Here is a 15,511-nt window from a genome sequence, read left to right on the forward strand (position 1 = left end):
TTAGGAGAGGGGCTACCAGCAATCAAAACTCACCTATAGATGATTCCTTTCTCATGGAGGAACATGAGCGCCGAAATGATTTCCGCAGCATAGAAACGAGCTCGTGCTTCGTCAAATCGACGAGACTTCTGAATGTGGAACATCAAGTCACCCCCATTTACAAACTCCATCACAAAAAACAGACGATCCTGGATACAAACACAAGAGAGGACCCAGTTGGCATCACAGTACCTAGGGATGTGGCCTGAAGAGATTGTCACATGGGGGAATTCAAAGAAACATCCTGACTGTGGTCAGAGCACCATGTGATGGGTATGGTGGGTTCAAGTCCCTTGGGGAGAGGAGCATCTGGATCCCCTGCAGGTAATTCCACATAGCCTTTAATTTCCATGTGAAATCAAAAGTAGAGAAGCATCCAGAGCTTTGGGTTTAAGTTCTAGCTCTGTGCTCTAGAGGCTGTGGACCTGGAGAGAGCAATGTAAATTAAAAGGTGAGCACTGTTCATCTGGAACATGCGGGGTTAATCATAGAAAACAAAGACCTCATAGGAACTTTAGTCCATTCAAGTGGACAGAGGACAATTCAGAAAAAAAAAAAAACACTCTAAAAAAGTCAGCCAAACAGCAGCTGAATGGCAGGCAGCCTCAGAGTGACTTCTACTTTAAATTCTATTCAGTCCATCAAAAGATGTTAAGTCAGGCTGGGCGTGGTGGCTCAAGTCTGTAAGCCCAGCATTTTGGGAGGCCGAGGTGAGAGGACTGCCTGAGCCCAGGGGTTCAAGACCAGCCTGGGCAACTTGGCAAGACGTCGTCTCTACAATAAATCAAAAAATTAGCTGGGTGTGGTAGCACGTGCCTGTAGTTCCAGCTACTTGGAAGGCTGAGGTGGAAGGATCACCTGAACTCAGCAGTTCAAGGCTGTAGTGGCCGTGAGCATGTCATTGCACTCCAGCCTGGGTGACGGAGTGAGACTCCAACTCAAAAAAAAAAAAAGATGGTAAGTAAGGGACTCAACCTCGCAGGTGAAATGAACTCTTTACAAAAAGTTACCAGGTCGGGCCTTGTGGCTCACATCTGTTATCCTAGCCCTTGGGAAGGCCAAGGCAGGAGGACTGCTTGAGGTCAGGGAGGCAACACAATGAGATCCCCACTTTTACAAATAAAAAATTAAAAGGAAAAATTAACTGGGCATGGTGGCATGCACCTGTAATCCCAGCTGCTTGGGAGGATTGCTTGAGCCCAGGAGTTTGAGGCTCCTGCATTCCAGCCTTGTCGACAGAGTGAGACCCTGTCTCTTGGAGGAAAAAAAAAGTTACCTGTACAATGTACTAAGTACTATGCAAGTGATATAAATAAAGTACTGTAGAAATTAGGGCTGCTTAATGAAATAAATGTGTAAAAAAGTGGTGTCTCTAAGATTTACAGTGTAAAACATTTTGTTTCAGAAAACTCTTTCAGTGAGTTTTCCTCATTCCCTCCTGCTAACTTTGGAAGTCCTGGGTTAGCCCTTGCTGGGGACCCCACAGAGACAGACACAGCCTCTTCTCTTATAGAGTCTGGCATGAGAAACATATATTGCTTAAAAAAAAAAGTCACATAAGCGAATCTACAAATTCTGATAAAACCTGTGAAAGAAATATGGAGGAAGTGTAACATCTGGTCACCTACTTGGGGCAGGGGAGGTCTCTAGCAAGTGGAAAGTGGGCCACGATCCATTGGACGAGTGCTATCGACTCAGGACAGTGATAGCCTTTTGGAGGGTTAGAGGCGGGAGTCATTTTGTGAGAAAATTGGTATTTTACGAAAGGAAGTAGATACACAGAACTCACCTTTATTTGGGATTTTAAGTGCTACCAACTTTGCTCAGAGTTTCTACACAGTCCTGGCTAACACCGGGCAGAGCCTTGTGCGTGCTCCTGCTCAGCTCCTATTGCATCAGAGGTGTCACCACCTGATCCCTATCAGGGACGGTCTGCCTTATGATCTCTTATTCTCTATTTTAAGTAATACCTTAATTAGAAGGGAAAAAAATCCCCTGTGATCTATTACACATTTCTTTCTGCTAAAGAGAAGAATTTAAAAGCGAAGAGGGAATAGTAAGAGTCACAAAAACAAAAGCCACCACTGCCACCACCACCACAACTCTTCTGGCTGGCTGATGTCCGCAAACAGGAAAACTGTAAAGCATAGCATCTGACTAAGCAGCCAACCTTCATTTGAGGGTGACTGACAAGTGGAAAGGCAGCGCTGGGATGGGATGAGCTTTAACAAACAATGGCTGTCCTGTGTTTTCTAAATCGAGAGGACTCTGGTGGAATTAGCAGGTGAGACAGGGGGCGGGGTGGAGGGTAAGCCCAGGCTGGAGACATCTCAAAAATCTGCAGTTGCAAAGGAAGTTATGATGCCGATGCTATATCCATCTGAGGGGAAAGCAGCCACAGGGAGGCCAACCAACCTGAGCCATCCTTGGGCAAGGAGATCAGCCTGACACATTTTCCTTAACCAGCCAGTTCAACTTCCTCATGAGTCTGATTGGTGGGGTACACGAATTCCAGCTGCCCTAAACACCTGATTGCTGAAACTGGGCTGGCAGGGAAGTGGCCATTCCTCAGGCTGCTGTAAGTGAGCATACTTGGCAAGAGTTTCTAAGGCAGTAGGCCTCAAAAGATAAGGATATTCCAAAGAAAACTTCATTCATTCCACAAAAATAATAATTCACACACCTAAAGTCTAAAAAGCTAGCCTGGGGGCTTAACTCCAGATCTGGAGGAGAAGAATTCTGCTCTCTGGTCTCGCTCTTTCTCTTCTGTCTAGCCCACTCACAGCCCTGGAGGTAGATTCTCAGATACTGCACAAAATGTGGCAGGTTTACCACATGTGGAGGTAAACCTGCCACATGGCAAAGGACCAAAAGCTGGAGAACTGTGAAAAGATGGGCCCCTGCCACCCCTATTTTTTTCATTCAGAGTCTCATTTCTGCCCTTTTGTCTGGCACCTCCTAGACCAAAGGGTACCGATCACAGCCTTCAGGTTATAAACAACTCTATTTCATTATTTATTTTTTAAATTTATTTTTATTTTAGAGTTGTGGGGTATATGTGAGGATTTGCTACATAAGTAAATTGCATGCAGGTGAGGTTTGGGCTTCTGGCAAGCCCTCTCTCACTTTGGTAGTGGACCTGGTACCCAGTGGATGGTTGTGTGCCCTTATCCTCCCTCTCTCCTTTAGCAGTGCCCAGTGTTTTTTGTTCCCACCTTTGTGCTCGCATGTCCAATGTTTAGGGCCCAGACAAGCAGCTCTTGAAGCAAGCAGAAGGGAAAACAAGCCAGTCGAGATACAACAAGGACCTAATGGAAGGAATGGTCCCTCCTATAAAAGACCTCAAATAATGTCTCCAGGTAGAAAAAGAAACACGTCTAACGGTGAGCAGAATATTTTTGCTGTGAGAAAACCTTCAGTGTACTTGCACTTCTGTTCATCCTTTTTTTTTTTTGAGTTAGAGTCTAACTCTGTCACCAGGTTGGAGTGCAGTGGCACGCTCGTGGCTACCACAGCCCCGACCTGCTGGACTCAGGTGATCCTTCTGCCTCAGCCTTCTAAGTAGCAGGAACCACAGATGTGTACCACCATGCTTGGCTCATTTTTTAATTTATTAAGGGACACTATAACTGCCCTTGTCCCCTAATGGACTTTCTGCTGCCTGGCATAGCCAGGCCATCAGGCCCATTGGAATGACATCCACAGTGAGAATCGGTTGGCTCTGGTTTGGGTCCCAAAGGCTCCACTGGATCGAGATCTTTTGTGCTTCCTTGAAGGTTCTTGGCAAGAATAAATGTTTATTGAGCACATACAGTAAGCCAGGCCCCAGGTAGGGAACCAGCCTCCTAAACTAATGAGACCCCACAACTACTCTTAGGATGCTCACAGACACGCAGTCAGCACATCACTCCAGCATGGTAAGCACAGTAGAGGTGGGAGTGGGGGGTAGGGACTGTCAGGGGTATGCTGAGCTGGGCACCTGAGTAGCATGGAGGCTGGGGTGGGATTGGGGGAAAACTTGTAAGAGGAGTCAATTCCCCAGCCTTGAGGACACACGATTCCCACTAGAGTGGGTATCAAGGAGGGAGGTGTCAGGAAGAATGAACAGCTGGAGTGTAAGGGGCCTGCAAAGGAAGACAGGCTGTCAGGTGCTGGGGCTGCCGAGTAAGGTTTAACGTTAATCATACCGCTGTTTTCATAATCAAGTGTTTGTAGAAAATGCAACAGGCTACTTTATTTCATCCATTCCAGGTCACCCACAACTGAGAACTACAGGGTCTCAGCTCCCATTTTTCTTTTTTCTTTTTGGAGTCAGGGTCTCACTTTGTCACCAGGTTGGAGTGCAGTGGCACGATCATGGCTCACTGTAGTCTCGACCTCCTGGGTTCAGGTGATTATTCTGTTTCAGTCTCCTGAGTAGCCAGAACTATAGGCGTGTGTCACCATGCCCAACTAATATTTTGAATTTTTTGTTGTTGTTGTAGAGACAGGTCTTGCTATGTTGCCCAGGCTGGTAGCTCCTGGGCTCAAGTAATTCTCCGGCCTCGGCCTCCCAAAGTGCTGGGACTACCAGTGTGAGCCACCATGCCCAAACTTCAGCTCCATTAATAAACATGGCCACTCACTTACTAGTCTCTATTAGGATCATAAGCCCAGTGTCTGGAGTGAAACAGGTGGCAGCTATGGGGATTGACTTGAAAAAGACTTCATTAAGTGTTGGAATATGCCACATAGAAGAAAATCGCATCTGCCATAAAAGCAAATCACTCCAGTGAAATCATACTCCCTTGGAATTAATTCCATTGACCTGCAAGAAGCCCTCCCATTTAGTGAATACCTTCAAAAAACAGAGACCTGTAGTTGACCTTCTGTAAGGAGGCAGAAGACAACCTCTCCCCTACAACTTGACTCTTAGTCTGTTCCAGCTATTTAAGAATTAGCATCACTGGTTACTTGACAAACACTAAGCCATGCTTCACAAATTCAACTGTGAAGCAATCAGATGAAGCATTTCAGGAAATCCTGCATTTAGGGAGGTACCGCATGATGGATTATGTGGCTGTGAGTCATTCCCGGCACAAGGAGGAATTCCCAAATCCCACCCCAGGCAGAAGTGACAGAGTTGACCTGTCCTGTATTTAAACCTATGCATACAGCCATTTTGGGTTTTCTGCAGTCCAATTTCCTAGAAACTGAACCTGCATATCTGCACAGCTTTGCCTAAGGCATTTAGCTCCTCTAAGGTAAAATTTGCCCTGACCTGTGTGGCAGGAAACCCCAGGACCAGAGACCCGGTTTAACCTCATTTCTAAAGCCAAGTGGCTAAGCCCTTTGTCTATCCACTCCTCTGCTCCTCTTTTGTACCGGATTCAACCAACCACAAATGCAAGTCATTAACATGGGGTAGTGAACACCTGGGGGAATAAAAGCAGCTCTGAAATCCCTTTGTCCCATGCCTGTGCCCAGTGTAAGTTACAGGTGTGGGAGGCCAGCAGGCTGGTGCCTGGTAATCACAGAATTCCCATCATCGGCTGCTCTGGTTCCATTAACCTGCTGCAGCCTGGGCCAGCTCTGCCCAGGCTATCAGTTCCGAACTGCTCCTTCCCCAGGTGCAAGAGGATAACAACATCCCTTGAACTGGGCCATTCTCTTTATAAAGCCCTTCAAGAAGGATGGTCCTTTAAGAGTTAAGATTGACAGGCAATCATATGAACAAGAGTCAGAGACAAAACACCTGGGGAGATGAAAGTGATATGCCCAGATGGTACAAGTGACAGGACAGCCCTACCTAAGGAGGATGACTGCAAAGGGAGCATGGACTAGTGGCTAAGTTCCATAGGATCACCGGGGTGGACACCTATGAAGGGATCTGGCTGGCTCCTGGTGATTCCTTTCTTAGAAAAGTGCTGCAGCCTGGCCACGTGGGTAAATGTTAAGACTTTTGTGTACAATGAGTTGGACAAAGCCATGCTTCCCCGGAGTCTCTTTCCCAGAAACCTGAAACTGAGCTAAGAGGTTTTAACTTAGTCTGAGCTGCATGGAGGAACTGGGGAAACATGAATTAGGGAGCTGAGGCTACCTTTGGGGGTGTGAACATGTGAATGCCTTGGTATAATAGAGTGGTGAAAGTCAGGATGGACAGATGGACAGAAGAGGGAGAACAAAACAAAAACATAGAGTGAGGCAGAGACGAAAGATCAGGAGGATGAGTTAGCCAAGGAGGAAACTTCCCGAGTTCCTTTCCAGTTTCAGATCCCCTGAGAGTCCTGGCCAGTTTCTATCTTGGGTTCCATGAAATACCCCTTATTCTTAGTTCTCCCTTGTTGGCACAGCCTTAAGTAAGTTTTCTTTTGCTACCAGGAGAATTTTAACTAAGACACACACCATACATCTAGGCTAATGACGCCTGTAACTACAGTGATCGTGTAAGGACGGGACCAGAAGCCAAGTGCCTCCTTGCCCAGTGCTGGGCCCAGAAAAAGAATCTCAAGCAGCAGAAGCATCACACAAGGAGGAGACCTCATGCCCAGTGCCCAAACCCCTGCCATGGCTGAGAGAAAGCCCTATGCAGTGGTGAAGATGGGTTGCTCAAGGAGCAAGAAGAGCTCCTGCTGTGATCTATTTCTCTTCTCTCTCAAAACTCAGATCTGCAAAATGGGAATGACAGGGCAACCAAACTTACAGGTTTGTGAGGATTAAATGATGTAAGTCAAGAGTTTTGAATAGTGCTTGGCACACAGTAAGTGCTCAAATGAAGTTAGCAACGATCATCATTATGATCCTCCTCAACCTTAGCATACCTACTGCAGCATCAGCCGCCACGGCCATCTGCTCCTGGGCCCTAGAGGGCTTTAGAGGGCCTGCTGCATCAGGCATCAGAAGAGCCTGAGCCACAGAGGCAGCATGCAGGCAGAGAGCTGCCTGCCTGGGTGGGGGTGGTACCTCCCTCATGGGCCTCCCAGACTGGTGGAGGTGCACACACGCATACACTCACATGCTCACATTCTCTCACATACACACAGAGATACACACACTCACACGCATACACACCCATACACCTCCACACACACCCTTACACACAACTCACACACACACACAATCATACACACTCCCTCACAAACACTACTCACACTTATTCCACACTCACATTCTCACACACACACTCACCAGTACACAGGAATGAGACAGCAGCCAAAACAGCAGCTGCAGCAGCCCGCAGCCCTCCATGTGGGACAGGATCTAGGGAGCCCCAGGAACTGGAAGGACTAGCAGTCCCGCTGCCAGGGTGCAGGGACATTTCCTGATGCCACATGGTAATGGCCTTGATCCGGTAAGAACTTTTCTTTCTTGGAAGTACTTGCTAAGCAAGGAGTTACAAAACGAAATCTGATAAAATACATTAACCAAGGTTTCAGTTCTGATAAGTTTGTTAATGTTTTAATACTGAATGATAATTCATATTCTCTACATTAAGGGTCTTATAGCAATAATAATAATTATTATTGCAAAGCAAATGTCCCCCCATGGACTGCAAACATATTATTGCAAGCAAGACTTTTAATGTAGCTATTCTCCCCTTCTAGAAAATTGATTCATTAGCCGGGCTCGGTGGCTCAGCCTGTAATCCCGCGCCTTTGGGAGGCTGAGGTGAGTGGACTGCCTGAACCCGCGGGTTCGAGACCCGCCTAGGCAACTTGGCGAGACCTCATCTCTACAATAAATAAAAAAAATTAGCCGGGCATGGCAGCATGCGCCTGTAGTTCCAGCTACTTGGAAGGCTGAGGCGGAAGGATCGTTGGAGCCCAGCGGGTCGAGGCTGCAGTGGCCGGGAGCAGCCACTGCACTCCAGTTTGGGCGACCGAGTGAGACTCCAACTCAAAAAAAAAAAAGAAAATTGATTCGTTCTTAGAACCAGATTGAGAAAGATTTCTCTCTGTTTAAAACAAGAATCCATAGTCCCTTTGAGTTAAAGATGTAAGCCTCATTTGAAGATGCATCAGTTTGGAAACCAAGGTGGTAGGAAATAGTCACAGTACTCAGGATTACAGTGAAGATGCAGGTGGTCTTTGGGACATAATTCAAAAAACACAAACAATGCTTACAGTTCTGAATAATGTAGTAATTGCTTTAAGGTATTGTTAAGCCGGGAGCCACTTCTAAGTGTACTTGCCCAAGTTCTAAGAATTGCTTAGAACTGTTTCTGTATGAATGACAAGCTCATTCTTTATCAAAAGCTGCTACTGATGGCGATGACAAAGGAAAGGAAATTTCCGGAAACAGACATCACAGTGTTGAACTTCTCCTAAAGTGGTGAACTTCACCACATTATTATATTTCTCGGACAAAGTCGTCTACAGGGTGAACAGGGAGTTTAGATCAACAGGAAGCAGTCACTGACGTCAAAGAGGTCACAGTGGAAAAGCACCCTCATGAAGAAATCTGATTGCACCATGTCTGAACTGGAAACAACATGAATTTAACCACATTAAGAAAGATTACAAAGGCTTCAAGGGAGAAACATTTAGAAGGAGTTTAATGGCTTCATTTTTAAAAAAAACTTATCACTTTGCACAGCCTAGATATCAGAATTTAATTCAATCACCCAGCAACCCCTCTGTCAGGCCCACAGGCAAGATACATCCTGTCTGAGCTCAGAGACTAGTCTTCTTCAGGAAGGTGAAATATGTCTTGAGTATAACAAGCCCTTAGGACCTTGCATTTCAAACCTGGAGGGACACACAGTTCTTTTCAAAGACCAAGTGTTTTCCTGGTAATCTGAATGCATTATAGCCATCTTTCATAATGAAACCCGACAAGGCTTTCTGGCATACGTACTAGACTAGAGAAACTAAGAGAGAATCTAACTTACAGCTTAACACACTGTGAAGCATTCAGGCCAGGGTGTTCTTTAAAGCATAAATAAGCAGTAGCATATGATCAGAGATACAGCAAAGGCAGAGCACATGTCCTCCCTTCCTAATGGAGCCTCCTTCGGCATTTCTGGTCCACATACATTTTCCCAGTACCACTGTGCTGGGCTGAGCTGGATCTGTGTATTTGGTCTTGTTTTCCAGAGGGGACCTACCACCTTTGAAGGCAAAGTCCAGATGCTAAGTGATATACTTTTGTTGTAGGGTTTTTTTTCTTAGAGACAGGGTTTCACTATGTTGTACAGGCTGGTCTCAAACTCCTGGCTTCAAGCAATACTCTTGCCTCGGCCTCCCAAAGTGCAGGAATTACAGGTGTGAGTCATCACATTCGACCCTAAGTGATATATCTTTAATAGCATCAAACACGTGCCTGGAACGTAGTAAGGGTCAATAAATATTTAGGGAATGAACACAGCAGGAGGCCATTTTTGTCTCCTTATAAAATTCAAACTAGAACTTTAGAAAAGGTGAAACAAAATTAGCTAAGATGAATTTTACCAAACCATTTTATGGAAGCAAAGTACAAAGAAGTAGGATATCTTGTCCACAGTTAAAATAGTTTGTGGAATAGTTAAGTACGAGAATTAGGTCAGTCACATTTCCCTTTATAAAGTTTTCATTTTTCTGTTTATAAAAGTAATTATATGTCCATAGTTTGAATGTAATTACAAAGTAAATACATGAAAAATTGAGAGGAAAATAAAGAAAATGAAAATAAAATCATCCATAATCCTGACAACCAGAAATGGAAGCCTAAATGCAAAGAAAAACAGACTATTTATGGTGTTTAGCTTCCAAAGAACTGGAAATTTCGGCGTGAATAAAAAGCTTACAAGGTAATTTAAACTAAATTTAATATCTCTCTTATGTCCTGATTATACTTAGCATTCTATAGTATGTTTAAAGAAAGTAAAAGAAGAAAATTAAAAGCATATCTTTCCCCTTTTCACTTATATTGCATGATATTTCCTGATATAATTAGTCTTCAAGACCATGGTTAACAGTTGTATACTACTCCCAAAGTCATTTTTATGAAATGCTACAATTAGCTGGACTTCTAATTAAGTTAATGGTAATAAGGAGACATGATATTAACTGTATAGTCTCTTTGCCATGATAATTTTTATAAGCCTGGATAAGCAGACATCTCTGAGTGTAGCTGATTGTTTTTTAATTTTGATTGGTGAATCATTGAAACAACACTAATCTTTGGAGCACCCCCTAGTGGCTGGGAAGGGCATGTGACCAATGGCTCCTGATCAAAAATAACCCTGTATGAAATACACTAAAACTTGGATTCACCAAAGAGGGTATCTTAGGTGATTATTCATTTTTTGTTAGTCACTTAACAAAAGCATCCCCAATATGTTTTATTTAAGTTATTACTTCATACAGTACAATTCTCTTTACAGAGATTTTGGTTTAAGTATCAAGTTGGAACAGGTCTGCAGAAGATATTTATAAACTTAGTTGGTATAGACAATAGAAGAAACAGTAAAAATACCATTGCATTTATTTAGATCATTTTTCATCACAGAGATTCCTAAACTTTGCAAACCCTTAAGACAACCAAGATTTCATCTCTCCCTCTGATCTGTGTATGAATTAGACACTTTGCCTTGTGGGAGGAGATTTGGGTTATAGTTGTCTGCTGAGACATTTGCCCACTTAGAGAAGGAGAGAATATGGCCAAGAGTATTCCAAGTTCATTATGGAATGATGACCAAGATGATGCTCGGGAATGCCCTGGCTGAGATTCTGCCCCTTCGCCCCCTGCTCTGCAGTGTTAAAATGCTGGTTGACATTTCCATGTAGTATGTGCCGTCCATGCTGTTTTGAGTTTGGTTCCTCCACTGCAGCCATAACAAGCTATTCTCTGGCCCTGTGGCTGGGGAACAAGATCTGTTCAAGCATACAACTCACCCACAATCTCGTCCCAAACCATTTCTACAACCTGGGCTAAATACTGATCTCCCTTGTCCATTGTGGAAGAAAGATGCAGACCTTACTCTAAAGTTATAGCGACTAAAGTCAAAGAGGCACAGTTCTAATAGGATGAGGGGTAAAGTAATCAGAAGCAGAGTAAAGGTTTATCCAGGGGAGAGGACATAGTGTGAACTTTGAAGGGAAGCTTCAGTTAGTCAATTGCCCATAAGACCAACAACCTCATGCCAGATCCACTAGAGATCTTCCGGTCCTTTGGTGAATTGACTTCATCTTGGCACTTGATTTCTCCTCCTGTGAAACTACTTTGCTCTGATTCTTCTTTTAGCTTTTTCCTACCCTTCTCTACCCTTACTTAGAATTCCTTTTTCAGGTCTCCTCTCTTCTCCCTCTATAAACACCTACTGAAAGATTTTATACTACAAGAGGACACTGATGACACTGAAATCTAATCTCCTATCTGCACTGTGCTTCAAAGCAAGTGTCTTATCACCGAACTTCCCGAAACTGAACTCATTCCATTCCATTCTCCTCTGGCTCCCAAATGGCTGGAACTCTGCCCCCTCCTACAAAGCACTATCACATCCACCCCCTTAGTATTCCCTTGATTCCACCCCATGAAGGATGCCTCAGGGCAGGCAGGTCCCAGCTCAGCATCCCTGACAGATCTGCTGCCTGCTTCCAGTGAAAGAGAGCTTTCTAGAATGCACATCTGATGTGGCTCACAGACTTAAAATCTTTTGCTGGCTCCTTTTACCTACACTAAGTTCCTCAGAAGAGGGCAGCAGGCCCACCGGGACTCTGCTTTTTCATAATCCCCACATTTCCTGTCTTGCAACTCCGCCTCATCATTTGGGATTTCCTGGGCACGTCATGCCAGTTGAAGCCTCAGTGCCTCTGCATTGTTGTGACCTCTATCTGGGAGGCCATCCCCTTCTCCTGTGACTGTAGGGCTCCTATTCACCCCCAAAACGGCTCAGACAGCCCATCTTCTAGAAGCTCCTCCAAGCTTCGCAAGGATCAGTTATGACTCTCTTCTCCCTATCACGTGGTGTTATGATGACCTTTGACTGTAAGCAATTAATGGGCAGGCCCACATTTTGTTCTTCCTTATGTGTTTTGTCCCTGGCATGAATCGTGTACTCCATAAACATTTCCTGAATTGAATTAAAAATGCAAGGTAGGTGCAATATCACCATTCAATATAGAAATGGTCAATGTCTCTTGTGGCCAGGGTCTACTTTTAATATGTAGAGACTATTCTGTTTTGAAGACAACACTTATAGTATCTCTATTTTAAGTTTAGATGACATTTCCATGTATGGAAAACAAAAGAAAAATAAGCCAGCAAGTTGCTCTCCCCCAAAGCACACTCCTGTTGCTATCAGCACAGTTTTCCACACTGGCTGGGGAAGGTTTCGTAAAGCTCCGATTATCTTTGCTCTATGTACCACACAGGACAGGAACCTGACTCATGGGGTCCCCTGTAAGGTCAGGGTAGAGAGGATGGTTTTCACAAAATGTCACTGATTTGATGCCTTGTTGGTAAAGTGAAAGTGTAATTATTAAATGTCAAAACCAGAGAAACTGCACTATTTCTACTGTTTGCTTTTTAACACAATCTATTATACATGCTCAGTGAGCTGATCTTTTGCTCCCTAGATGCCCCGGGGCTCTGAAGACTGCCTTATTGAGCAGCAGGCCTCACCATTGAGAGCTGCTGGCAGTGAGCTAGCCCTCACTCACATTAAACAGACCCTGCCTGCTTCTGCTGTCTCCCCCAGCTCAGGGGCCCTGTCCCTGCAAGTGCCACGGTGCAGCCACTGAGAGGTGTCACGAGCCCCAACAGGAATTGTGCCTTTCTGCAGACTCAGAACAACAACAACAAAAATGGTTTCACATATTTCTATAAAGAAAGTCTGACATACTTTGCTTTGGTCCTTATTTAAAATAGCCCTCTTGGCTAGGCGCGGTGGCTCAGCCTGTAATCCCAGCACTTTGGGAGGCCAAGGCGAGAGGATTGCCTGAGCCCAGGAATTCGAGACTAGCCTGGGCAATATGATGAGACCTTGTCTCTCAATAAATCAAAAATTAAGCTGGGTGTGGTAGCACATGCCTGTAGTTCCAGCTACTTGGAAGGCTGAGGTGGAAGAATTGCCGGAACCCAGCAGGTCAATGATGGGGTGGCTGTGAGCGTGCCACTGCACTCCAGCCTGCATGACAGAGTGAGATTCCAACTCAAAAAAATAAAAAAAAATAAATAAATAAATAAAAATAAAATAAAGTAGCCCTCTTGACTTCTCATACTGAGGACAGATCACCAGTCACAAAAGTCAGTGGTTTCCAGCCAGGGGAGATTCTTCCCCCCAGAGAACATTTGTCACTGTCTGGAGACATTTTTGGTTGTCATAACTGGGAGGCGCTACTGGTACTTAGTGAGTTGAGGTCTGTCAAAGACGCTGCTAAACCTCCTACGATGCACAGGACAGTCCCTCCCACCCCCCAGCAAAGGGTTATCTGGCCCAAATGTTAGTAGAGAGCAAATGACATTGCACCATGCAAATAAGTGTTTTTTTTTTTCACTGCAAAGAATGAAAATTCATCAGCCATGAGGTGATTAAAACTATCTGACCTGTTGGTGAGGGTCCAGGGGGTGGGAATAAGATTCAGAACAATGTGGAAGGGTACTTTCTGCTGCAGATCCACTCTGAAACCCAAGTAAGGGAGACACATCAAGTGAGTGAGCAGGTCCTGCATTCTACAAGCTTCCAGAAGAGAAACTTTAACCACTGTCCAGGTCAAGTTGGTCATATTTACTGTCTACTTTCTTGGTTGTATCCAACTCATCATGCCTTTCACCATTGGTAGCCATTAGAGTAGAAGGTCTGGGCCTACCATCACACAGGCTGATTTCCATTTCATGTGCCCCAAGGGAACATCCAGGAGGCTGTGGCTCAGTGCTTCCTGGGGTGAGGGGAGTCAGAGGAACAAGGAGGTCAAGCGCTTCCCATGGTCCACTGCACAGAAATGGAAAAAAGTACATGGGTCGGAGGGAGTTGGGCTGGAAAGGTTCTCCTCTTTGTTTTGGTTGGGAATTATAAATTACATCATTTTCATGTCTAAAACATCATATACCACGAGAATGGAATTAAGAGGCTCTGGGAAGAGTTCCAGGACTCCCTTCGCAACACCTAACGATAAATCAGGACAGACCAGAAGTGGGCAGGAGTGAGCTCAAAACACAGTCTCTTTTGCTATACAAATACACTAAGAGTTGGAAGCCTCCCACGAAGAGGAAGCAGGAACTCCCTGGGTGGCTCCAACCAAAAGGCAGGACATGCCAAAGCCTTCCAGCAGAAAGGGAAGGTCTGCTGGTGAAGCTGAGCCGAAGTAATAGCTTACAAGGAAGGCAGGAAAAGGAACCTTGAAAAGGAAGAGTCTCGATGCTTGATGGTACAGGTTAATACCAGGGAGGGGGATGAGGTATCCTCGCAGCCTGATGCAGGGGCAATCTGTGAACCAACTAGTCTACCCAGCGGGAGGAAGAAGCTCAAGCAAATAGCAACATGAGTAAAAGCAGCACGCTGGGACAGCTACTCTTACCACTACAACCCTGTGTTTGGGCCCCTGACCCCTACAATGATGCGAAACCCACCACCACCAAAGACAGTGCCAAGGTCCTCTCCCTCATCATCTCCATCGGGTCCCAAATTCACTGCATCCTAAACAGAAATAAGGGAGCACTTGATATACAATTGCAGCTTATTATAAGCCCCCCAGACTCTTGCAAGCAGATGGCTGCTCTGAGCCTGTCCCAAATGAAAACGCAGGAACTGCCACTGGGAGAGTCCCCAGCTGAGTGTACGTTATGAACACCTGTTCATGAGCTTCAGGCCTGTAAGTTCCCTATGAGGACATCAGTTCTATGAGGGCTGGGATGTTTCTCTATTTTGTTCACTGCTGTGTCTTCAGGGCTTAAAGCCAAGCCCCACACCTCACAGGCACTCAGTGCATGTCTGCAGAATGGACACCTTCCATCCTAACCTGCCAGGAGGCAAGTGTCTACACTCTGCTAACTTTATACTGACAGGGCTGTTTCTGTTCATGAGAGGCCCTGGATCATTCTAGGCTCAGAAGAGATGGACACTGCTGGCGTCTTATCAGAGATGAAGTAATGATGGAAAACTCAAGTTCTAGAAAACAAGAATATATTACATACTGTGATTTTGATCCAAGAAGTCAGGTTTCTTTTGTTTGCTTGTTTGGTTTTCTTTTTTTTTTTTGAGTCAAAGTCTCACTCTGTCACCCAGGCCGGAGTGCAGTGACACGATCGCAATTCACTGCGGCCTCAACTTCCCGAACTGAGGTGATCCACCCGCCTCAGCCTCTTGAGTAGCTGAGGCTGCAGGTGTGCACCACCATGCCCAGCTAACATTTTAAATTTTTTTTGTAGAGACAAGGTCATGCTATGTTACCTAACCTGATCTTGAACTCTTGAGCTCACGCAACCCTTCCACCTCAACCTCGAAAGTGCTGGGATGAGCCGGGCTTGGTGGCTCAGCCTGTAATCCCGTGCCTTTGGGAGACTGAGGTGAGTG

The 15,511-nt window shown here is 45.1% G+C and overlaps 1 protein-coding gene across 1 annotated transcript in view; it reads right to left on the minus strand.

Annotated features, from left to right (window-relative positions):
* PRKCH (protein kinase C eta) overlaps positions 1-15,511 on the minus strand; it is a 236,760-nt gene that overhangs the window by 73,354 nt on the left and 147,895 nt on the right. Inside the window, exon 10 of the mRNA XM_008070387.2 lies at positions 34-188. Within this exon, the coding sequence (XP_008068578.1) occupies positions 34-188 (155 nt within the window). The remainder of the gene's footprint in view (positions 1-33; positions 189-15,511) is intronic.

The sequence above is a fragment of the Carlito syrichta genome, unplaced genomic scaffold, assembly GCF_000164805.1.
Source record: "Carlito syrichta isolate Samal-C Ts95f unplaced genomic scaffold, Tarsius_syrichta-2.0.1 Scaffold313381, whole genome shotgun sequence".
Taxonomy (NCBI): Eukaryota; Metazoa; Chordata; class Mammalia; order Primates; family Tarsiidae; genus Carlito; species Carlito syrichta.